The sequence below is a fragment of the Drosophila biarmipes genome, chromosome X (assembly GCF_025231255.1).
Source record: "Drosophila biarmipes strain raj3 chromosome X, RU_DBia_V1.1, whole genome shotgun sequence".
Classification (NCBI taxonomy): Eukaryota; Metazoa; Arthropoda; class Insecta; order Diptera; family Drosophilidae; genus Drosophila; species Drosophila biarmipes.
The window spans coordinates 25,811,435-25,835,640 of NC_066611.1; the positions used below are offsets into that span (position 1 = coordinate 25,811,435).

The window sequence follows — 24,206 nt, forward strand, 5'->3', positions numbered from 1 at the left end:
GTAGTATTTCTTGAAATTCCCTAGCTAACAATTTCATAATTATTTTTATAGTTTAAAAAATTACCAAAAAGTGTTTTCGTTTTTTTATTGTGGTAGAATGGTAGTATTTTATTAGAATAAGATTAGAATAGATCTTACAGCCGAGTTAAGAAATAATTAAAAAAATGTATAAATGCAAAATTTGTCTTTACATAATAAGTACGATAAGCCTAAGCCCACCCCAAGTGAAGATAATAATAGATCACTACCGACCCGCTTGAGTCCGCTCCTGGATGCGCGATCGACGCCGCAGTCGGGGTTACAAAGCGTCGGTTGGCGTTGCTGCTGTGGTGTTGTGCTTTGCCGCTTCTTGCTCTGCCCGTGCTTCGGTGTGGTTTCAGTCAGTCAGGGAATGATCGTGCTTAGCTCCATTACTACTGCCGCGGCCCGCACTCGCTTTTGATAGCCGTGTTACTACCGCCGACTACGACGACCCAAACACAAGACATAGACAAAGCTCTTCGCAATTACCACTTGCCCCAGGCCGAAGCCCAAGCCGCAAAGGTTGCCCAGAAACGCAGGTGAAATCGGCGATCGGAAATTGGAAATCTGAAATCAGAAAGCAGAAAACAGAGATCTGCGGCCAAACAAGAAGCCGCTGGCTAAATTGTCGGAAAGCAGTGAAAAAGAGTCACATTTTTTTGTAGTTTTGTGTGTTTAATCCATTCGGGTCAAGATGGCAACGCAGAAGGAAGGTGAGTACCGCAACGTAATTGTGGGGAGTTGGTGTTTCAAACTGGCTCAAATTGCTCGGGGGACTGTCTGCTGCTTGCCACTGCTACCAATTCGGTCTCGGGCGCGTACTTTTCGCGATCACTGTCGCGTCAGGTGGGAGATTGCGATTGCGCCCTTCAAATGTGCTCTTCGCCTGGGGTCACCTACAAAAAGCAACGGACGCGGACAGGCGTCTTATCACAGGCCGCTCACTTCCAGCCCAATTCCAGCGCAACCATGCCTGGCGCGCTCACTCCCCACTCACTCTCACCCGTGCTCTTACTGCCCCATTAACGCTTAATGGCTAAGCTACCAACCGACCACGATGACGTGTGGCCACCCGCTCTTGGCCATCGGCCCCACAACGCAGGCCCCAGTGGCAACAACAAGCACTCCCCAAGATTAGAGCCCGGCACAACCTTTCGCGGGAGCGGAGCGAAGGAGAGCTCCGTTCTCCATTCTCCATTCCACACTCTGTGGCTATGACATTGAAACACGCACATCGTACGTACAATATACATTCTACGCAAAAATAATTAGCCCACCTGCGGCTGGGCAGCGGGGTTAACGGGAAGCCTGTTCGAAGCACAAACAAAAACCCGCTTGGCGTTAGGAATATTCAAACGCGTTACCTTGCTCTCTCCGGCCTCTCTTTCTCTTCCTCCGCTCTCCAACTCTCCATTCTCCATTCTCCTTGCCCCAATGCCTCGTCTGTGCCAATGTCAAATGCGATACGAGGTTACAGTCGAGCTTCCATGAGTCGAACCCCTGACATTAAGTTGGGGAGACCTAGACACAGGCCCCACGTTTGACAGTACCAACTCTAGTCTGAGTTGGTCTTATATAACTTCGAGCCCTAGAAGTTACAGCTGTTCGAGTTACGGATGGTTCACTGTAAGCTCATGGCGATCTGACTCACAATCGCAGCGTTTCAGCGACTTAGTCACCATCCTGCAGGCCCAAGGCCCCATCTGGTGCCTTTCAGCTCCCCCGGATCGGTTATCTTCCAGATCTCCTGCAGCCGGAAAGTATGCACTGCCGCATTAGGAAAGACCTGCCCAGAAATTCGGGTAAACCCCATTTGGTTTTCCATCTTCGGGGAACCCAGACGCGCGCTCGTTAAATCACGTGATTCAGCGGCATGACCCTTCCAGTCCGTCTGACTTTTAAACGACTCATGATTATTCCCAGAAAATAACGATGTTTCGAGAAGCCCACACTTTCCGACAGCAATACATTTAGTTTCGAAAAAAGTTAAAAGTTTATTGCCTCCTATCACACACTTGTTTGTTATTCCATCCTAACTGCCAATAAGTACATACATATATTGGGTTAGGCAAACTCGCTAAGGCATCCTGACTTCGGGAGAGTCTCCCTTCTCCGTATTACAAAATGAATTATGTAAAAGGGCGCTCCGGAAAATTCGGAGGTCACCGAGGTCATTGGATCATCGAAAGTTTTTTCGTGACTTTCAAATATTTCCATTAAGGGACCAAGTTGAAGATCACCGCAAATCTGAGAACCCTTTGGGCCTCCGCCTCGCGATCGACTGAGGCTGCTTTCGCGGACTGCCGGGTTTCGCTCCGAAGCCCTGATGGATTTGGATATATCTATATATGCCCAGACAACTATTACATGTCGCTTGCACTTTGTGCCGACGTCCGCCTCGAAGTCGACGTCGCTGCCCGGTTCATCGCTTACACTTGCACCTCGTTAAAGCCAACCGCAGCGCGGCGATTATTCGTTCTGTGCTATCCGCATCGGAAGATTCACTTGTGAGCGCACCTGCCCGAGATCGAGCTTCCGCACCTGCCTCACCTGGTCTTCTCGGATCGCTCTGGCCCCCACACCCACTGGCACCACCCACCACGGAGGGTGACCTCTGGCAGAGCCCTCGCGGACTGCTTGACTAGTCAGCGGCATCGGCATCGGCTTTCGGCGGTGATTAGACAACGGATCCCGTCCTTATCGAGTGCTTATCGCTCTCCCGCACTTCCGAGCTGAACCGCCGAACCTATTAAAGTCTGCACGCACGGCCGTGGATGTTCACTTACCTCCAGACCTGTGGTGTGTCCTCACGCTCCCACCATCCCCATCTGGAACTCAAGGCAAGTGTGCTGTGATCCCCGATCGCTCGAAGGGATCTCCAGCGGATCAATGAAAGTTAAGCAGGGTCCAAGTGCAAGGTTAATGGAAAAACATTTATATTTCGATACAACCCATGTCCGTCTGTACGCCGAGGTATGAAGGTCTTGGGTTTGAGAGTCTCAGAGGTTTTGACGGTGCTCACTCTTAGTGGGTTTACATGCTCAGTTGTTTCGCAAGCATTCCTTGTAGTTCCTTTATAAAGCCAGCTTTCAACATGGATTATTCTTGTGCCAAATTTTCTTTGAACGAGGAATACCTTTATGTCCTCCTTTGGGCTTTGGTAAAATATAAGCAATTAAAATTCCTTTTACCCATAGAACTTTCGTAGGTTCTACTGACAAATCCACGTATAACCGGACACCGTAAAATTAATCAGAATTCTGATTTGAAAAGACAGAAATGAAAGTGAAATCACCAGCAGACCTTCCAAAATAAAAGTAACTTTGAAGCTGTATATTCATGCCTGAAACTATACCGCCTCGCATTTTGATAAGTACCTGTTGGTGACAGCTCACAGTATCCCTCTGCAATGCCCACAGATCAGGATCACACCGCCCTGGACCTCATCATCAAGTCGCTCAAGTCCCCCACCATGATTTGTGAGGGCACCCACTTCGACGGCCAGATCCCGCACACGTTCGTCATCTTTGGGGCGTCGGGCGACCTGGCCAAGAAGAAGATCTACCCGACGCTGTGGTGGCTATACCGCGACGACCTCCTGCCCAAGCCCACAAAGTTCTGCGGCTATGCGCGCTCCAAGCTGACGATCGCGAGCCTCAAGGAGCAGTGCCTGCCTTACATGAAGGTGGGTGGCGGGTCGGCACTGGGATAGGAATGGGATTCCCATATCAGCAGCCTGACCCATATCTGCATTTCCACAGGTCCAGCCGCACGAGCAGAAGAAGTACGAGGAGTTCTGGGCCCTCAATGAGTACGTTTCCGGCAGCTACGACGGACGCACTGGGTTCGAGCTGCTCAACCAGCAGCTGGAGCTGATGGAGAACAAGAACAAGGCGAACCGCATCTTCTACCTAGCCCTGCCGCCCAGCGTGTTCGAGGAGGTGACGGTCAACATTAAGCAGATATGCATGTCGGTCTGGTAAGTATCAGCTTTTGCCGAGACCAAGGTCGTATCATACCTTATTGTATTCGTAAAGCTAGAAGGATAGTATCATGGTATAATCATATATTTGTCAGAGAAATAGCATTTTTAGAAGAACAGATATACCATTTCACTTTAGTCCTGATATATTCCAATGTTAAAATATAACAAATATCAAAGAAAAGCAGTGAGTATCTTATGAATCAATTTAATTCCAATACCTAAATCTAATGGATACAATATAGCTCTTCAATAGCATTTCTGATCAAATATTGAAATAATGCGACGTTACATTTGGCCTGTGATATTATCAAGCGGAATTATAAGTGTTCCCTATACTTTCAGCGGCTGGAACCGCGTGATCGTGGAGAAGCCCTTCGGACGGGACGACGCCTCCTCGCAGGCGCTGAGCGACCACTTGGCTGGACTGTTCCACGAGGAGCAGCTGTACCGCATCGACCACTACCTGGGCAAGGAGATGGTCCAGAACCTGATGACCATTCGCTTCGGCAACAAGATCCTCAGCTCGACGTGGAACCGCGAGAACATCGCCTCGGTGCTCATCACATTCAAGGAGCCCTTCGGCACCCAGGGACGCGGTGGCTACTTCGACGAGTTCGGCATCATCCGCGACGTGATGCAGAACCATCTGCTGCAGATCCTCTCGCTGGTGGCCATGGAGAAGCCGGTCAGCTGCCATCCGGATGACATTCGCGATGAGAAGGTCAAGGTGCTCAAGAGCATTCAGGCCCTTACGCTGGACGACATGGTGCTCGGCCAGTACTTGGGCAATCCGCAGGGCACCACCGAGGATGCGCGAACGGGCTACCTGGAGGACCCCACGGTTAGCAATGACTCGAACACGCCCACCTACGCCCTCGGCGTCCTGAAGATCAACAATGAGCGCTGGCAGGGGGTGCCCTTCATTCTGCGCTGCGGCAAGGCTCTGAACGAGCGCAAGGCGGAGGTGCGCATACAGTACCAGGACGTGCCCGGCGACATCTTCGAGGGCAGCACAAAACGCAACGAGCTGGTCATCCGCGTCCAGCCGGGCGAGGCCCTGTACTTCAAGATGATGACCAAGAGCCCCGGCATCACCTTCGACATCGAGGAGACCGAGCTGGATCTGACCTACGAGCATAGGTACAAGGACTCCTACCTCCCGGACGCCTACGAGCGGCTGATCCTCGACGTCTTCTGCGGCTCCCAGATGCACTTCGTCCGCTCCGACGAGCTGCGCGAGGCGTGGCGCATCTTTACACCGATTCTGCACAAGATCGAGCGGGAGCGCGTCCGGCCGATCACCTACCAGTACGGATCCCGCGGCCCCAAGGAGGCGGACCAGAAGTGCGAGGAGAACAACTTCAAGTACTCCGGCTCCTACAAGTGGCACGGCGGCAAGGCGGCCACGTCCAATCTCTGAGCGATCGGACCTCCGGACCCCTCCTTCTCCAAGCCCATTGGTCTGGCATCACACAGGATACTCCCCTCCTCCTCCTCTCTGTCCTTGCGTACATGTACATACATACATAATATATATGTATTCCTTGGTTATTTGTAATCTTTGGTTTGTACAAGAATTTTTTTATTAAATATACGAACTAGAGTTAAACTGGAAACGAGAGCACGCTTGTGAATTTTGCACTTATGTGTGTATGTGGGTGACCCGGCCAAGGTTACCGGCTCCTAAGCCGTCGCTATGGGGGATAAAAAACAAAATAAGGGGAATGTTTCGAGATTAGCGAGAGATTTTTTATCAAAAACAGCCAAGTGGTCTTAGGCCACCACATGGCCGAGTGTCCAATCGTTCTCCGGATAATAGTGCACAGTTTCCCCCAATGCGATGCTGATCGGGAGCAGAAATAAGTACCCACATATCGGCAGAGTTTGAAATGCTGTGATAAAACAACCATTTGCGTCGGCTTCACCTCTTTAAAACTCTGTAGCAAACAATAGGGGCAAAGCCGAAACAAAGGAAAACTGCCTAACTTCAGAATCTGAATGTCGAATTTTAACCTCTAGCTTAATGGTTATGAGCGTTAGAGCGGGCGTGGGTTTCTTAGGCACTACTTAATTATAAGTACATTCGACTCTAGGTTCTCTTATGGTATTGGGTTACTTTCAACGTGGAGCAGCTTCTCGTGGAGCAGGCAACCCTCTGAGAAATTGTGCACCTTGCTCTACGAGTAAGTCTTCTTTCGAGCTCGCGAAATTCTGACTACAATAATAATACAAAAATGTGTATGCGAGGATATTTTGATCAGTGGGATTGATAATGAGGTAATGACTAACTACGACCCAGGAGCATTTACAGTGGAATCACAAGATGGCGAGGCGAGGCAAGAGTGCTGCGAATAGCCCCCGTACTTCATCGCATGGGCGGCGGCTTGATGTACCCGTCGCAGCCGGGAGCGGCCACGGTGTTGATGGTCACATATTGGTTGGCCTGGGGTGCCTGCGGTGCTTGCGGTGCGGGATGGGCCCCCGCAATCGCCTGAAGCTCCACGTAGGGTTCCTCATTGGGAATCTCGAATTTAAGGCTTTTCAGTATGCCCTCGTAGAACTTTTCCCCGGGAATTACTGCCGGATAGTGGGGCCGAACGGGCTCCTTGGTTTCAAGGGTCTCGCTGTCGCAACTCATATCCGGCATGTCCACGCGGATGTCCGACATTTTTTGCAGCTTCCGGACCACGAGGAAGATCACGCCGAGCGCCACCAGTGCGAGGATGCCCTCCACATAGCGCAGGACGGCGGACTGCTCCTCGGGGGCTTCGTGCTCACCTGGCAGCCAGACAATGCCGCCGCTCAGGCTGTCATTGTAGTGGGCCGCCACGCCCCTCCGGAACCAAGGAGCGGGCATCTTTTCGGAGAAATTGAAGCTCGGCTCCAGGGTGAAGTGCGTCGCAATGGAATCGTCATCGCAATCGTCTTGAACCACTCCGGAGAACTGGCACCAGTAGACAATGTAGCCATGCAGGTTTTCCGTCTGCGTCGGCTCGTTCCAGGTGAGGATGTAGCTGGTTTTGTTGTACCTATAAGAAGAAACCTGTCGGTCCTTGAGGGCGCTCAGCGTGGGCACGTCCAGCTGGCTGCTATCCTGGGATGCCCCAAGGACGTTCTGGCTCCACACATTGACCGTGCCCGGTTTTTCATCATCCCAATTCTTGAGCAGCGCGGAACTGTTGGTGATGGTGTCCACTTCGCTAGAACAATAGAGAGGAGGACATAGAATCTGGATTTTCATATTAGAGAACCCCATTCTGCTTTCTAATGTTAAAAATCGGGGCCTAGAGTTGATATAGGGGTCGCTGAACACTGTCTTGATCAAAATAAGTTCGATGCCAATGAAAACGGAAGGCTTTCTCGGTATCTAATGGCAAACAATTTGAAAACTAGTGCGAAAATTATAGTAACAATACCAGGAATGTCAGGATCAGAACACATATTAGTCCCGTCTCACAATTAGAGTTTCGCCTTTAAGGTGCTTCAAGAAAGCGTTTTCTCGAATGTTACTAAAGACCCTTTTGCCTTGGCTCACCCATTGCTGCTGCTCACTAGGCTCTTTAGTTTGGGTCCGTTGAATTCCACACTATTCAGATGCTCCCAGTAGACCTTCAGCTCTTTCTTCCTGGGATCGTAGGAGAACCCAGGGGGCCGGAACTGTGGCGGGCGGACGGGCAGCTTTACGGGCGTTGTTAGGTTGATTTCGGGACTCCAGAAGTCAGACCAAATCGCCTGGGCATCGTTGAGGCGGCGCCTGAAACTCACGTAGAACGTCTGATCGCCCTCAGGTGGGTTTTCAAAGCAGATGGAGTCCACCAAGCTGACTCTCCGGAGTTGGACGAGCGTGAGGTCCTTTGAAAGGCTGGCATTCTCGTGGCGCAGCACCACATTCCACTCAACTGCGCGATTGCCCAGGACGTTGGGTTCGTTCCACACGTAGCAGGTGTGGTTGGGCTCCATGGTGTGATTGGCGATGGGCTCTGCCTCTGGCCAGTCCAGCACTTTCACCTGCCACTCGGATCGATGGATGACCTGCGTCTGAGGCGAAAAGCTGTCGTTCATAAGCACGGTGAAGTCTCCTTCGGGAATGAGGTTCGGGTCGGTGGGCACATCGCACAGAACCTGGATGGGGCGTCTGTCCGGACCGGGATCGGTCTTGTTGCAGACAACCGGCTTGCCAGAGTTCCGCGACATTTGGTAGTGGGTGTCCTTGGCAAAGGCCAGCAACTCCAGCGCTGTGAAGCGGCATTTGAACACGCTTCTCTGGTACCGGCAGACGAGATCGGTCACATCCAGCCGGGGATACACGTTGACCACCTCGCTGCTCACCACATAGCCGTCCACGAGGCACATGTACCGCTGCCTAAAGGCCTGCTTTGTGGCTCTGGGACTCCTGTACAGCGCGGTGCCGTTGAAGGAGTCCACCAGGAACTTCTTGCCCTGCTCCTCGATGGTGATGTTCTTTCCCACATCCCCTGCGCACTGGCATGACACATCCCTGGTGTCTCCGACCCGGATGCTGGAGACATTCAAGATGCAGCCCGGCTGCTCGGTTTCAGAGGGTTCTGCATCGCCGGCCCATCCACAGGGCACTACGGTCACCAGCAGCGTCAGCGAAAGCAGCCGGCACTTCCATGCCCTGCAGTCCATGGGATTCGTTGTTTTCGCCACAATCAGCGCCCCTTATCACTTCCAAAGTTTACCAAAGCTCTGAAAATATACAAAACTCTCAGGAATAAATAGAGCAACGTTGAAACAGTGATTCAAAACGATCGCCCAACAATGCCCCGAAAAAATGAGCTGATAAGCCGGGAATGCAAGTCCTCCGTCTTGGGCTCAGAAGCCCAGCCTACCTTCTCGTCGAAATGGCATCCGATTGCTGGAGAGCTCTCGCGGCGACTGAGCGCCAGATCGCGCTCGATGCGCTAGCCGGGGTGCTATCGATAGGGTACACGGCCGGGAATACGCGCGACCAACCACTGAGCAACGACTTATCGCTAGGGACCCCGGGAAACTCGAACTCAAACTAAAAACGACTCGCTTAAAAACTCATTTAAAATTAGCTTTATGTTGATGGCGGTTAAGTGGGTAAGTGTACAGTACGAATATATATAAAAAAAATACTATAGCGTTACAAATACTTTCTGCCTCTCACACGCATCGCAAAGAATAAAAAATAAATTACAAACGAAAGAACTGCATTCGTCCGAGGAGTTTTCACTAATTACTATAAACAGCTGCCCGACAGTGGTTCAAGTGGGTTCCAGGGTCCAGGCTCCGGGTTCCGGGTTCCGGGGTGATCCGATGACATGGCCTTGGAAGGAGATGCGCTTGGAGATGGGTTGAATGATGGGAGGCGAACGCGAACGCGAGGGTCTGATAATATGTCGCACGTCATGATGGGTGAGTGCACTTGTCATGCATTGATAATGGGCGCTCCGGCATCTTAGAGCACGTGCCTGTTGTGGGCGAGGGCGTTCAGGTCCTGGGGCGTCACGTAGCCATTGATCTGCGGCTGGAGGCGAGAGTGCGGATTGGCGCCGGTCGACGCTCCAGCGGCGTGCGTTGGTGATCCCACGGCGGCGGTAGTGGCGGCGTTCAACGGAGGCTTTATCAGCCCAGTGCGCTGCAGTTGCTCCATGGTGGTGTAGCCGATGTCGGCCAGCTTGGGCGCGGGTGCAGTGGCTGGACCAGCTGATGGTACTGGCGGGAGCTGTCGCATTGGCAAGGCGGTTGGCGGCGAATCCGCAAAGGCGGCTCCTGCTGCTGGCGGCAATGGAGCTGTAACTAGGGGCTTTAGCTTGTGCAGATCCGAGGCCTGCACGTAGTTGTCCACGTTGAGCAGGTGAGCCGGCGGAAAGAAGGTGGACGCAGCGGCGGCGGTGGCGGCAGACGGTGCTCCTGTTGGCGGCGCAAATGGTTGGACTGGAGCCGGATTGAGACGCGACTGGGGAATGGGTACCGGGACGTAGCCGTTGAGCGGAATCTGGGCCATTGGCATCGCAGCTGGCATCGTGGTGGCAGGAACTGAAAAGGCGTCCTCATTCTCCGAGTGATCGCCGCCTATCCAGCTCTTCATCTGGGTGGGTTTGATGTAGCCATTGGTGGTCCTCTGCTCCCTGCCCTCCCGCTCCGCGGCGCTCTCCCGCTGCTGTTCCCTGGCCTGCTGGCGCTCCCTCTCCCGCTCGCGATCATTCTGGACGAGAAGGCCGTGCCGCATGGCCAGGTAGCTGGTGGGCGGCCCAGCGGTGCTGATGACTCCCCTCTCCTGTTGCTCGTCGTACCCATCGCGATCCGTACAGCCGCCGCCGCCCGAAGAGGACGCTGTTCGCAGCAGCAGCTTTGAGCTTTCACTCCCAAAGTTGCTGAAGTCGTGCGGCAGATCCTGAGGTGTGTACTGCGGCGAATCATCGACCCGGGTGCAGACGATGCCTCCGCTGACGGACGAATCCGGTCCGATGCCCATATCCATCGGCTGCTTCTTTAGCGTCTCTATGATTCCCTGCGGCAGCACCAGGTCGATGTCGGACATCTTGCGGTACTTCTTGTACACCAGGTAGAAGATGACGCCCAGCACCAGGATCGCCACAGTCACTTCAATGGTCTGGTACATGGCCTTCACGCTGTGCGTGTCCGGGGTGCAGATGAACCCGTAGACATCCCAGTCGGATCGGTAAAGCCGGTATGCGGTCATGTTGGCTGCGTAGGCCTCAAACTGCGCCCGCTCCTCCTCGCCGAGTGCATCCGTCCTGGGCTCGCATCTCTGGCCGGTGGCCGACATGAGAAGCAGCGCACCACCACTAGCAGTAACCTCAGCCCTGTCCGCTCCGTCCATCTGAGGGTGCTGCTCCACATTGATGGCACGCACGGCCAGCTGAAAGGGGTTGTGGCTGGTGCAGCGCGGCGTGGGTATCACAAAGGAGCGGTTGTTGCCCGGCAGAATGGTGCTCCACAGGCAGCTGGCGTTGTTGTCGCGCTGCGAGACCTCGTAGAAATCGATGCGGCCAGCCGGCATCCTGGGCGGCTCCCAGTCGAGTCGTGAGCTCTGGTCCTTATCGTTGATCACCTGCAGCTTTGGCGGCGAGGGCACTGCGGATAAGTTTACGATTCAGTGGCGTAGGCAACATATACATATACAGCTTTTTTAAATAATTTCAGTCATTATTAGTATTAGTAATTAGTAGTATTAAAAAGGGAAATCAAATACCAACGAAATAATTTCCGAAACCTTATCAAATAGAAATCCCTGCGGACTCACCTCCGATGGCCGTGCTGAAAAAGATCACGTTGCTGGGTTCCGAGGGATAGAGGGTCCGCGCCTGCACGCTCACCTCGTACTGCGTGAAGGCCGTGAGATTGCCCAGCCGGAAGTTGATGGGCTTTTCGTTGTCCACTAGTTCGTCGGCGGCCGCACCCACGCGGAACGTCTCGGTGATGTTGTCGCGCAGCGAGCGGTAGGAGCCCTCGTAAGCGCGCACCACCCCGTTGGCCAGGAGCGGCGGCTTCCAGGCAAGCTCGGCACTGGCGCTGGTCACCCGGAGCAGCTGCAGCTCTCGCGGATGGCTGGGCGCCGCCTCGGCGGTACGGTTGACCAGCTCGTCGCTGTACTTGCTGGCCCGCGTCTCCGAGTACATAAGCATCTTCACGCTGTAGTCCGTGTATGGGACGAGGTTTTGGATGACGTGCTTGTTGGTGTACCGGTCGATCTTAACCGTGGTGCAGTTGTCCGGCCGTCCGGTCGACCGCTGGCAGTAGGTCAGATTGTAGCCCGCCAGGATGACCGCACAGACGCGCTGCGTGCCCCAACTGACGGTCAGCGTGGTGCTCGTGGCCACGTCGATCGATGGCTCCATCTTGGCCAGGTCGTCCTTCTTGTCGCTGCTGCAGATCGTCCAGCGCAGGCCCAGGTTGTGCGCCCTGTAGTTGGCGGACACGGCCATGTGCAGCGTCGGCAGCTGGTCGCGGGCCGTGGTGAACTGGTGCTGTCCCCGGGGCACCTCGGCGAACCGGATTGATCCCTCGCACTCCGACAGCAGGGCCGGCTTGGGCACGCACCAGAACACCGTGTAGTTGCTTAGCTCCACGTGATCCTCCGGCGGCTCCCAGCTAAGCGTGTAGCTCTTGTTGGTCGGATGGTACACGCTGCGGATGTTCTTGGGCTCGCGCTGCTTGAAGTCCACGTTGCTGATGGGGCCAATCGTCATCGGGGTGGCGTTCACGGACACCCCCTCGCTGTTGCTGCTGCGGATGAGGAAGCTGTGGACGGCGCTCATGTTCCAGTGGTCGATCATCGCCGAGTTGGACTCCACCTTGATGAGGCTCGAGTTTCTGAAGGGGAGAAGCGGAGGCAGTAGGATTATTAGGTGGAGCCGTCAAGATAAGTGTTTACTGTGTTATATCTAACAGGAATAAGTGTGGAATTTCACACTTTTTAAGGTGAGATGGTAACCTGTACACTTGAAATCGATTGGACAAGTATAAAGCAACGAGTATTTAATTGTTTTTCTTATTTGTAATAGTAAAATAGCAAAAGAACGGTGGCATAGGTTATTAGGTTTCTTAACTCAAAAACAGATATTATAAGCGTTGAACGCAATTATTTCGTAATGCCCACAAAATTCCATATAAAGGGATTTTTTCTTCAGAACTTTTTGTGTCCCCAACTGATCTGGCCGTTAATCACATTTAACAATGAATAATAAAAAAAAAAACCATTACCAATTCTAAGAATGCGGGTTTTGCCAGGTCAGCTGAACAACAGAAATAATGGGATCATAATCTTAATATTTATTTCGAGCATAACTGAGTGTTATCTCTGTGCTTTTCCTTTTTCAGCCTGGGAGTAAACTAATTCGGCGATTGAAGACTGCACACTTATCGTCTACTGAGGAGACAGTATCGGGCTGCTAAATCGCAAGTCTGGCTGTTTCGGAAAATTCAAATTTTCAGCTTGGGAAAACGAACACCCAAAAACAGCAAGTTAAGTCTTGCCATGGGTTGTATTAAAATTTGCACTATTGAAAACAAAGTAATAAATGCATATGAAGACTACATGTTTCTGTGACCATTATCCTTAGGGGAAAACTTTAGATGCAAGCTAATAGATACCCCCATTTAATTTAGAAAATGCATAAACATCCGGCCTAAACCAACGTTATTCAATTAATCTCACTGAAGACGCTGTCATAAAAACCGAGTTCCTCGAATAGCTCATTAAGAGGAAATATACACACCACTCAATCTACGAAGGCGAATCTGTAGATTGCGCTCAGTGCTTGGGACTTTCCATCTGCGCAACACAATATAGGGTTCATCCAGTAGGATTTAGGAGTATTTTGAAGACTAGTCATATTTTAGTTACAAAATACTCTTGGGATTCTTTGCATTCGAAACCAGAGTGGTTAATCTCTTGCCAAACTGGGGTGATCAAGACCAGCATGTACTTTCCCGAGTGTTGCATACATTTTGGCGCAGCCATTATTCCATTTTACATGTAGGGAACAAACCGAGATTCAACCGAATCCCCCGAAGAAAATGTGCCCCTACCTATGCACTTCGATATCAAGAAGTGGGCCCTAATTGCCAGTGTCGACGGTTTCTTATCTCGCTAGGAGGTGTTATTGCTTGAAACTGTGGATGACTGAGGCAGAAGTGGCGCTGGAAATGTCTGGTGGCTATTTTTGGCAGGGTTAACCTTTGTTGGTATTTTGACTTTTGTTGGTAGCAGTGCTCACAACTTGAGATGGCCAGAATGCGGCGCATAAGATGGATACTGCACATGCACTGGGTTTCAAAATAATCGGTTTGTTTAGACCTTTCTAGAGAAGGGCAGGCCGAGTGTCTAAATAGACCTTCGCTCTGCCCCGGTGCTATCAATAATTAACAGTGGCCACAGACGCGAAGACTCCAGAGGCGTGATGAGGATGAGAGCTGGTACTCCGATTTCCGAGGAAGTGCATTCGCGTAAAGCGCCTCCCATCCCCCCATGTTCCCATTAATGAACGTGTTTCTCCCACTTCTGCCTCGGATTCTGCCTCTGGGATTCGGCGTGCTGGGTACTGGGAACTGGGTACTCGTGTGCCACGGTGTGTGTGCCGTACCATCGGCACTTCGGACGAATCGTTAAAAATAAACATTTTCACCGGAATGGAACCCCTACAATGGAAGCGCGGCCCCTCCCGTCCGCCGCGCGTCTGGGTGTGCAAATACTACGCCGTATGGCTTGTCTTACGTATTCGCAAGAAGCCGTCATTCCGGTGAATCTCTCCGCCGTGCCACCTCGTACACCTGCCTCGTACCCCATGGTTTCCCAATGACTAATTAGTGTAAGGGTGTACACACAGACTCCCCAGGCCCCTGCTACTCACACTTTGTGGCCATTGATGCGGTACTCGCTGATGACGTATCCGAAGTCCGGCCCGTTGTGCTCGTGCGCCTCCAGGGGCTCCCAGTAGATGCGCATGCCCTCCTCCGAGGAGTAGACGTAGAAGCTGCCGTAGGTGACTCGCGGAGGACGACGAGGTCGTGCTGGGGCGGTGGCAAAGGCGTAGATCAAGGGCTCGCTCCACAGAGTGTTGTTCTGGTTGGCGCGCACGCGCACACGCAGCGTGTAGTTGTAGCCGGCGAAGGGCAGCTCCGTGAGGCAGAGCAGGTCCTTGATCGTGGAGCTGTTGTTCAGCCAGCTGGGCCGGCTGATGGTGTCAAAGTTCTGCGGATCGACGGCCACCTGCCAGACGAGGCCGCGATTGTAGTTGGAGCGCCGGGGCATCTCCCACGTCAGGCACACCGAGCTCTCGGTTCTGTTGACCAAGGTCAGGTTCTGGCCAGGGCGCGCCGGCACCAGGCGCTCGAAGTGGTTGATCGTTATGTTCTGCGTCTCGTGGCCCAGGGCGTTCATGATCAGCAGGCGGAAGTAGAACGTCTCGCTGAAGCGCTTGTAGTTATCGTCGGTGAGATTGCAGGTGACCACCGGGGCGGAGTCGAAGTTGCAGTCGAGGGTGTTGCTGTAGCGCCAGTCGTTGTTGGTGTTGTAGCTGATGTTGTACTTGGTGATGACCTTGTTGGGCGGCTGTGTGAAGTTGCACACCATGAACTGGAAGTCGTAGTCCAGGCAGTTAAAGTCCCGCACCAGGAGCGGGCTGGTGCCCACGTAGACCATCGCCTTGTTAATCACATAGTCGCCGCACATGCACAGGTACTCGTGCTCCTGCTCGGTGGCATTGGTGTCGGTGAACAGGATGGTGGTGTTGTCCAGGAGCCTTATGTTCCTCGCATCGCGGTATTGTTTGCCACCGCCGATGACGTACAGCTCGCTCACAAGACAGTGATCCTGGCTGTAGCGAAAGTACTCCTCGTTGATGGTGCACTTGATTTTCAGGTCGCCGCCGATGTGCTGCTCCACCTTGCTGGGCTCCATCCATCCGGGCTCGATGATGACGCTCTTGGCGCCACACGGGCCGCACCAGCCGGTGAGGAGCACCAGGAGCAGGACGAGCTGCGCCTGGAGCATCATCTTTCTGTCCCCGATCCTAATCCTTATCCTCTCCAGCTGCCGCTGCTGCTGCCGCTGTTGTAAAGGTCCACTCTATTCAGCTCTCTCGCTCTCCTCGCTCACTCACACTCGCAGGCACACGCGCACACCGACGAGCCGCTCTCTCGCACACACACAAAATCACCTTGCTGGCCGTGGCACTTGTTGGCTCTGTATTGGTGGCTAGTTCTCGGAAACCGTTTATACGCTGCGTTCCTGGAAGTGGCTCTTAAACATTTCACTGCCCAGGTGTGGGCTGCGTTTTTCACAGGGCTGCTAGGATACTTCAGGCCACTAACCACACGGCCAATTGTTTGTTTTGCACCGCTCGTTGTCTTGTTTCTGGTTTTGTTTCGCTTGTATCTGGCTGAATCGAATCCTCAGTTGGCTAAGGACGGCGATCGCTCTCCTCCCTGCCCCCGCTCGCGTTGCTTTCGGTTATTTTCTGCTTATCGGTTTATCGGAACTTCTCACAGTCCGATACGCGATATGACGAGGGCTGGGCAGCGCCGCTTAACGATACGATAGTTGGCTTGCCGCCTGCAGTTCGAACTAATCTGCACGACAGTCGCATTTGTGCACTGGTTCTGTGGGATAGTGCACTTCTAAGCAGTGCACACTGCTTAAAAAGCGGCAAAGCGTCCGTGACAGCCACCAGCCACAAGTAATCGATTCATCGATAGCTGCTAGGGCCGGCAGCCCTGGCATCCGCTATCGAAAAGTCGAATCGAGCGTATGTGTGTGCCTGTGTGTGTGTGAGTGAGAAAGTGACGAATTACTTTTCATCAAATGGGAAATAATTTAGTTTGAAAACACGTATCTATCCAGAGCACCAACTAAAATTCAAGTCGTTACACAATTTAGACACAAGCGAGCTAAATCGGCGCAGGCAAACCAGCAACACGAAAACGCGACAACTACACCATCGAAATGGCGGAAGGCGGCAGCAAGCGCATCAACGTGGTTGTAAAAACGCCAAAGGACAAGAAGACGGTCGAGGTTGACGAAGATTCTGGAATCAGAGAGGTGAGTGCGGTGCGCGTGACCCATTGCGGCGGTGTGGTGACCCTGGGCGATCCCCGCCCACAGCTCCCCCTGCCCCTGCCCCTGCCCATTCCCATCGATTCCCCTCCGCCCCCGCCCCCATCATGGGCAATTAAAGCCTGTAATCGCGGGTACAGTGCGCTTTGCCTAAGCCACACATAGCAGTGCTTGCGGGTACAGTGCACTTTGCTCGGCGTGGCCGTAGGTACAGGTACCACAGCAAAGGGTGGCTAGTGGCCTGCCTGCACACACAGAGAAGCACACACAAGGCGAAATCAGCGCCCCACTAAAATACATAAATCACTCACTTTGCCTCCGACTTTCAGTTCAAAATTCTGGTGGCACAAAAGTTCGAAGCCGAGCCCGAGCAGCTGGTGCTCATTTTCGCCGGCAAAATTATGAAGGACACGGACACACTGAAGATGCACAACATCAAGGACAACCTGACGGTACATTTGGTGATCAAGGCGCCGACGCGGAACAACGAGGCGCCCGCCCGCCAGCCGGCCGATGTGCGCCAAACGCCCTTCGGCCTCAACCAGTTCGGTGGACTGGCCGGCATGGAGGCGCTGGGAGCGGGATCGAACACCTTCATGGACCTGCAGGCGCGCATGCAGAACGAGCTGCTTAACAATGGCGACATGCTGCGCTCCCTGATGGACAATCCGCTGGTACAGCAGATGATGAACAATCCGGATACGATGCGACAGCTGATCACATCGAATCCCCAGATGCAGGACCTCATGCAGCGCAACCCGGAGATCTCGCACATGCTCAACAACCCGGACCTGCTGCGCCAGACCATGGAGCTGGCCCGCAATCCCTCGATGCTCCAGGAGCTGATGCGCTCGCACGACCGGGCCATGTCCAATCTGGAGTCGGTGCCGGGTGGCTACAGTGCCCTGCAGCGCATCTACCGCGACATCCAGGAGCCGATGATGAACGCGGCCACCGAGTCCTTCGGCCGCAACCCCTTCGCCGGGCTTGTCGACGGCGGTGTGGGAGCCGGCATCAATCCGCAACAGGGCACCGAGAACCGCAACCCATTGCCGAATCCCTGGGGCGGCGGCGGTGCCAATTCTGGAACGAATGGCACTGGATCCGGCAGCGGCACTGGCAACCGGACGGGAGATCTGCCGCCAAACAATGTCCTCAACACGCCGGCCATGCGCAGCCTGCTCCAGCAGATGGCCGACAATCCGGCCATGATGCAAAACCTGCTTAACGCGCCCTACACGCGTTCCATGATGGAGTCCATGTCACAGGACCCGGACATGGCCTCGCGACTGCTAAGCAGCAGCCCGCTCCTGTCCAACAACCCCGCCCTGCAGGAGCAGGTGCGTCAGATGATGCCGCAGTTCATGGCCCAGATGCAGAACCCCGAGGTGATGAACATGCTGACCAACCCCGATGCGATGAACGCCATCCTGCAGATCCAGCAGGGCATGGAACAGCTGCGCAGCGCGGCCCCCGGTCTCGTTGGCACCCTGGGCATTCCGCCACCGCCGCCAGGAGTCAACTCCACGGATCCGGCCAGCGGCGATGGAAGTGGCGGCGGTGCCACCACTAACAACGTCTCGCCGAGCAGCGGCCTTAATGCCGGCAACCCCGCCACCGGCGCCCCCAGCCTGGCTCCGGGAGGTGGGCCCAACGCGCAGCTTTTCAACGACTTCATGATGCGCATGCTCAACGGGATGTCGAACAACGCGGACAGTACACAGCCGCCCGAGGTGCGCTACCAGTCGCAGCTTGAGCAGCTGGCAGCGATGGGCTTCGCCAACCGGGATGCCAACTTGCAGGGTGAGTTTCTTACTGGTAGCTGGTGCTCTCACAGCCCAACTCTAATCTGAATCTCTGTGCTCCCGCAGCTCTGATTGCCACCTTTGGGGACATCAACGCGGCAGTGGAGCGACTACTGTCTCTCAACCAGTTGTCCCTGAGTTAACAACGTTAAGCCATTTCCAAACTGTACACAACCTGTCTATATATCTACGAACTACATCTATATCTACCGCTATAGCCCTGGAGAACGCGAACGAGAACACGATGAGAAAGGGGGACGATGGGTTCCTTGTCCCAAAGCCAGCTCCCAGACCCCAGAAACCAGAAACCCCGGAACCCCACACACAAATTCCACGGTCAGCGCAGCTGATTGCCGCTTATTCCTCCCACTACGCCGGAAATATCTTGAATCCTTCACAACCCAACACAACACACACGCAGACACGAATCCCACACGAGCATGGGAGCCTAGAGATCGGGAGATATTAGATGACTGTCGTCGGTGAGAGATAGATAGAGATCGCATACCAAAGTGTCGGCACTTGCGTAGTTGATATAATTTTTTTTTAATATTTACATTTGAGAACGTGTTGGAGAGATCCCTTAAAGCGGAAACGCGTCAAGCGACCCCGATTAATACAATACATAATATGCGTGTTAGGCATATACCCTGCACACCCAGACACCGACACACACCACCGAACAGAACCCTTGCGCATTCAGCCTACCCGAGAACTGATTGTTTTTAATAAACTTGAGCAGGCTTGTGCTCTCCTGTGTGTTACTGATAATGTAACTTGACTGCCACGACCGCTCGTGTAATTTCAGTTGTGTGCTCCAGGATCAGAGCCTGGCCCAGCAATCGGGTGCTGCTGGTTCTGTTTCGCCTCCCTTTCTCGCGCTCCGAGTGTGTTCTGGAAACGAAAGTGAAAATCGGGACGACGTACAGTAGATATCGGCTAAATGCAGCAATGCGGAGCAGGCGGGGAAGTCTTACATGCTGATGTGCTAGAACATGTATACAAGCAATACAAGTAGTCAAGTGGTGTTCGATTCGTTAATATAATAGTCTCCAGGCGTTACTTACCCGAAACCCCTTCCGTTTGGAGAATACAAGTGTAAGGAGTTCGTTGCCTGCAGGCCTTACTTGCACTCAAGCGATTTGCATGTTAGGCGATATCTACTGTAAGTTTATATGTGTGTATATAGGTATATATATATGAAAATATTCCATGGTGTTAACAAAAGACGTAAAACTATTTAAATTCCTTAGTAAAAGAGAGAATCATCCCCAATACTAATTTGTAATTACTATAAGCATTCGTATGCGTCTAGCCGACTTCTCGGGACTTTGGCCGGGTATGGTGGGGCCAGCGGGGTCCGCTCCCCTCAGTCACACGCTTTCGAAACGTTTCCCTTCGCGCGCTCGCTGTCTATATAAAGTATGAATTCAATGTATACACTGCAAGCACTACTACCGTACACAGCCGCTGCTCGCCGGAGTGAAGGGTGGCCAGGTGGGCAGGTGAGCCGACTTCAGCGGGGACGGGGTGGGTGGTCAGGAACTCGAGCTGGGCCGATGCGAGTGCGATCGGAACTTCGTTTATTTGTCTAGTGGAGGAAGTGAAACTAAGTAAATGTAAATGATCACATGTTTTAAAACAGAAATAAAGCTACTTTGGTTTTAGAAGATATCCGACTTCGTTTTATTCCCCGTGGAATGTGTGCACATATGCTTCCAAAGACGAGGCTGCCCCGTCTAAGGGTGGCTCAAATGAACCTGGGCGAAGAAACTGGTTCAGACAGAGATAAAGCGATGTTGCGAGTGGGCCGCGCACTCTTCATATTCAAGAAAGCTACATGATCTAGGATGATCCCTCAATAGATATTCCTATGGGTCGTCTTCCCAGTGTCGTCAAGGTTCCAGTTAGCGTTAACTCAAATTGTTGCCAAGAATAACTTCGTTTCTCAAGGGCACCAGACGGTAATCAGACCGTTGCCTCTGGTTAGTAGTTCGGTCGGTCTGATGCCACTCATGACAACCATAACATGGTTCGTCCCTCCACAACAACCCACAAGTTCGTACTGTCTAGGCAAATATGTTTCGGCGTGAACACAGCATGCATGTGGGTCCAGGCCTGAAGTTAGTTTATTACAGCAGCGGCTTGAGTAAACAGTCGAAGAACATTTAGTGCAGTACAGGTAAGGTACAACTAGGGTTAGGGCTCTCATCACACACGCGCACAGGCACACACACAGATATAGCTAGTCGGGTTCGGGAGCGGGTCAGAGCTCCTCGAAGAAGGCCACGCGCGCCTTGGTGGACCCGGACTTGAGCTTCTTGAGCGTGGAGTACTTGTTCTCGCCGGCCTTGATCTGCGCCTCGCTGAGTATGTCTAAGTTGCTCTGGTTCTCCTCGATCTTGTGCGGCGCGATCTCGGAGCGCAGGGTCTGCAGCTGGTTCTGCACCTGCTTCTTGGAGTTGCGCAGGTACTCGAGGTGGTTGCGCTCCATCTCGTTGGTGATCTGCTCCATCTCGTTGTCGGTGAGGATGAACTCCTTGGGCTCAAAGTCGTCGGAGATGCCGCTGGAGTTGTCCCCCTGGGCAAGATAGTGCGACGAGTGGGTGGTCAGCTCGGCGCCGCCGGCCGTCTCTATGTCGTTGGTCGAGCTGCTGGTGGTCAGCGAGGGCGTGCTGATGGCCGCCATGCTGGACGCCGTGTTGGCCGCATGCGAGACACTGGAGGCGGTCAGCAGGCTGTCCGTGGAGGATTTACGACCGCTGTTGAGGAAGTTGAGCAGCCGGGCGGTGGCCTCGCGCTCCGCCATCTTGGCGCAGATCAGCTCCTTGCGCAGCTTCTCGGTCTCCGCCTCCCGCTTGTCGTTCTCCACTGTCAGCTGGTGGACATAGAAGTCGGCGTCGCGGATCTTCTTCTCCAGCTCGTGCTTCTCCCGCTCGATCTTCATCTGCCGCTCACGCAGACGGTCCATTTCCGTCTTGAAGTGGTTCGCCTTGCACTCGGTGAGCTGCATCTGCTCCTCGTTGACGCGACTCTTCTCGAAATACAGCTCCTTGGTCTCCTCGGAGCGGCGCTGAAATGCAGGAAGCACACACAGGATTAGAGGAATGGAGGTGGCAACGAAGCAGCGGGTTTACCAAAGCGTCGCTGGCCATGCGCATCTCGTTCTGCAGGTGCTCCATGCTCTTCTCCAGCTCGTAGCGCTCGTGCTCCGCCTTCTCGCGCAGCTTCTTCTCCCTGATAAACTTCTTGCGTTCGATCTGGCGGCGCTGCTTCTCTTCCTTGGCCTGAGCCTTCATCTGCTGGATCTCCATTGTGTCTGGCTTGCGGCGCCGCATGTACAGATCGTGGTTGCCCTTGCACAGGTCGAGAATCTATGGGACACGGTTAAAATTAAAATCAAATCGATTCTATTATGAATCTCCAAACTATCTCTGGTACCATCTTGTTGATGTGCAGGTCCTGCGAGTAGAAGATGAAATTTGAGACCTTGGCGTCCACCAGGCGAATGGTGAACTTCTTGTCGTCGAAGCTCACGTGCCGTATCTCGTTCCACTGGAACGTGGTCTTTGGCGTTAGCTTGTCGCGCTCGTCGTAGATATTCAGGCCCACGGAGGTGACGCCCAGCCACAATTTGGTTTTGTTCTTATTCTGGTGGGGATTGGGTTAGGTTCACGTGAGGCAACCGTAGCAATGGGGCCATGACTCACTGTAATAGGAAAGTAGTTCACTCCGTACATGTCCAGGTCCTGTGCGATCTTCAGGTACTCCATCTCTACCTCGTCGCGCGTCATGGGCTCGTGGTCCATGTACCTGGATTCGGATTGGGGGTGGGGAAAAGCAAGGATTCAGGTGGTAGTTCGGGTTGTTGAGCTGTAGCCTACCCACCAGGTCTTGATGCGCTCCTCCCACATCTCGGGCGTCATCTGGTACTGGTCGGTCACCCCCTTGGGCAGGAGCTCGCCGCCGGCCAGCATGCCGTCCTTGTAGGTCTCGTAGTCGTAGGGCCCATACTGAACGTGCACCGCATAGGAGGCTAGGAGGACAGACGCCTCGGGCCGACAGTAGATGTCCATGGAGAGGATGCTCTGCTTGACCTGCAGGAAGAACAGGTGCTGCGTGATCTCCTGGATCAGCTCCTCGCTGACGTTCTCGGGAAAGAATTTGGCATAGAAGCTGAACACGTACACATTGTTGCTGGCTTGCAGCTCGACGCGCTGGTCCCTCACCCGCTTTTCCATCTTCAGCCAGGAGACATTGCTGCGCGTGTCAACGTACTGCAGCCCGAAGTACCAGGACTCGCGCAGTCCGATGGTGCGGCACACCAGGTCGAACAGATCCTGGCCGGAGGCGCGCGGCTCCAGTTTAAACTCCAGCTCCGAGTCGAAGGTGCTCACCCGCACGGAGAGGGAGCGGTTCTTTTTGGAGCCAAAGAGGCTCATTGTGGTTATGTGATGTGTTTTTGTCTTGGACGTGGGTGCCCTTGGAGGCGGTTTGTCGACTGTCCTCGGTAGTCTGTGGTAACTTGTTGCGTGCAGGGACTTGTTGCGCCTGCTGATCCAGATGGAACCGCTCGTCCTGTGCCAGCTAGTGGCCTGCCACCTGGTGGTTGTTCCTGCGGTCCGCGCCAGTCGGGGGCTGCCTCATTTTGCAGCCAATTCAGTGATCCGGGAAAAGGCGATTCTGGGCTGAAATAAAGAAAGAGTGAGTAGATTCGGTGATGCGGGCGCGCGAATCGTGAACTGTGGGGGGCCGGGATGGCGGGGCCCACTCAGCACCTGCCCCCTATCCTCCCTTCGGCTGGGCAGCTCACCAGGCGGCGGGTGGCAGTTGTTTTCCTTCTGCGGGTTGCGAGACGAAGGTCACTTACTCAATTGCTTGCTCCGAGTTCGCAAAGTTCGTAATTGTTGGCAAAGATCGCGAAGTTGGCGGCATGAACGCGGCTAGCGTGACCAGCCGTTGGGCTGGGAAAATAACTTTGCTCAAATGTGCGCCCAAGTACGGTCTTGCCAAAACGTTGGCAGCGTTATCCGAGACATCCTCCTTACCCCGCATTTGACACCACTGCTAAGATGCAACGACATCTGCCACTGTTAGAAAACGTCAAAGGATGGTGTCCCGGCTACCCCTGCCAACATTTTGGTGAGACCGTACTCAACATTTCTGCCTGCGACAGATTCGAAAGCCGCCGGTGTGACCATCTGCCGGCCGCCGCGAAAAGCATAAAGTAAAAACACCATCCCTGGTCAGTCTTTCGCGTTTTCTTCAACTTCGGGGGGCGGTTTTCTCAGGTGTCGCTGAGTACTATTCGTTTCATTCGAATTTTTCCCTCTCGCGCTGTGGTGGTACGTATCCGCTCGAGTCGAGGCCCGTTCCCGCGATACATATTCGAACGCCCCGAACACATATTGTTGTTTGGGTGCTTAAACATTTACTTTTTTCCGTACAACTTGGTGCTCCGTTATGCTCGCTGTGTGAGTGTGTGTGCTGGCGCGTCGGGGCTAGTGGCGCCGGGAATTAAAACAGTAAAAAGTTGACTGCGGCGTGTAGAAAATTGCCTTATTTACTTCGCGTATATAAATTAGATTTGCCTATATTTTTTTATGGTGTGCGTTCGTGTGTGCGGGTGTGCTTGTCTGGGAATTGTTCAAAATTGGCAGCTGGCACTCGGACATAAATCGCCAGGCAAAAGCCAAGTTGCTTGTCTCTGCGTTGCTTCCCCCTTTTTTTTTGTTTCACGTTGCCGCACCCGAAAAAGTTAATAGTTGTTTTTTGTCTCAAATTCAAATGAACGGCGAATGCAGCCGAAAAGGCAATGCAAACT

The 24,206-nt window shown here is 53.4% G+C and overlaps 6 protein-coding genes across 12 annotated transcripts in view; 3 read left to right on the plus strand and 3 right to left on the minus strand.

The window, feature by feature from the left end:
• Window positions 1-328: 328 nt before the first annotated feature.
• Window positions 329-5,622, plus strand: LOC108024141 (glucose-6-phosphate 1-dehydrogenase). 2 transcript variants are annotated; one of them, XM_017093923.3, is made up of 4 exons: window positions 329-734; window positions 3,441-3,706; window positions 3,783-4,000; window positions 4,349-5,622. In XM_017093923.3, exons 1-4 carry the CDS (start codon window positions 716-718, stop codon window positions 5,424-5,426), a joined length of 1,581 nt encoding a protein of 526 aa, XP_016949412.1. In that variant the 5' UTR covers window positions 329-715; the 3' UTR covers window positions 5,427-5,622. The 2 variants fall into 2 exon arrangements, with proteins under 2 accessions (XP_016949412.1, XP_016949414.1); XM_017093925.3 differs by lacking the exon at window positions 329-734 and adding an exon at window positions 2,513-2,861.
• LOC108024138 (cytokine receptor) lies at window positions 5,587-8,906 on the minus strand. 2 transcript variants are annotated; one of them, XR_001768133.3, is made up of 4 exons: window positions 8,860-8,906; window positions 7,542-8,716; window positions 6,316-7,206; window positions 5,587-5,700 (listed from the first exon to the last, which is right to left on the minus strand). XR_001768133.3 is itself a non-coding variant. In XM_044092824.2 (3 exons), the coding sequence occupies exons 2-3, from the start codon at window positions 8,654-8,656 to the stop codon at window positions 6,372-6,374; spliced, it is 1,950 nt and encodes a 649-aa protein (XP_043948759.1). In that variant the 5' UTR covers window positions 8,657-8,716; window positions 8,860-8,906; the 3' UTR covers window positions 5,646-6,371. The 2 variants fall into 2 exon arrangements, 1 of the variants encoding a protein (XP_043948759.1); XM_044092824.2 differs by having other exon boundaries at window positions 5,646-7,206.
• A 149-nt stretch (window positions 8,907-9,055) lies between these two features.
• On the minus strand, window positions 9,056-16,167 carry LOC108024162 (cytokine receptor). Its single transcript, XM_017093974.3, has 3 exons — window positions 14,374-16,167; window positions 11,265-12,334; window positions 9,056-11,095 (listed from the first exon to the last, which is right to left on the minus strand). Exons 1-3 carry the CDS (start codon window positions 15,516-15,518, stop codon window positions 9,453-9,455), a joined length of 3,858 nt encoding a protein of 1,285 aa, XP_016949463.1. The 5' UTR covers window positions 15,519-16,167; the 3' UTR covers window positions 9,056-9,452.
• Window positions 16,168-16,256: 89 nt separating this feature from the next.
• On the plus strand, window positions 16,257-20,056 carry LOC108024161 (ubiquilin-1). Its single transcript, XM_017093973.3, has 3 exons — window positions 16,257-16,562; window positions 16,907-18,380; window positions 18,449-20,056. The coding sequence occupies exons 1-3, from the start codon at window positions 16,467-16,469 to the stop codon at window positions 18,523-18,525; spliced, it is 1,647 nt and encodes a 548-aa protein (XP_016949462.1). The 5' UTR covers window positions 16,257-16,466; the 3' UTR covers window positions 18,526-20,056.
• Window positions 20,057-20,460: 404 nt separating this feature from the next.
• On the minus strand, window positions 20,461-23,377 carry LOC108024160 (moesin/ezrin/radixin homolog 2). 2 transcript variants are annotated; one of them, XM_017093972.3, is made up of 6 exons: window positions 23,253-23,377; window positions 22,271-23,070; window positions 22,093-22,195; window positions 21,824-22,033; window positions 21,520-21,756; window positions 20,461-21,455 (listed from the first exon to the last, which is right to left on the minus strand). In XM_017093972.3, exons 2-6 carry the CDS (start codon window positions 22,822-22,824, stop codon window positions 20,649-20,651), a joined length of 1,911 nt encoding a protein of 636 aa, XP_016949461.1. In that variant the 5' UTR covers window positions 22,825-23,070; window positions 23,253-23,377; the 3' UTR covers window positions 20,461-20,648. The 2 variants fall into 2 exon arrangements, with proteins under 2 accessions (XP_016949461.1, XP_016949460.1); XM_017093971.3 differs by having other exon boundaries at window positions 23,196-23,306.
• Window positions 23,378-23,624: 247 nt separating this feature from the next.
• Window positions 23,625-24,206, plus strand: part of LOC108024155 (neuroglian) — a 37,408-nt gene continuing 36,826 nt past the window's right edge. For 3 of the 4 annotated variants that reach the window (XR_006368139.2, XM_017093966.3, XM_017093967.3), the window contains exon 1: window positions 23,625-23,727. The gene's annotated coding sequence lies outside the window, so the exon portion shown is untranslated. Of the gene's footprint in view, window positions 23,728-23,835; window positions 23,857-24,206 lie in introns of those variants that run through there. The other variant, XR_007764119.1, reaches the window with a different exon arrangement.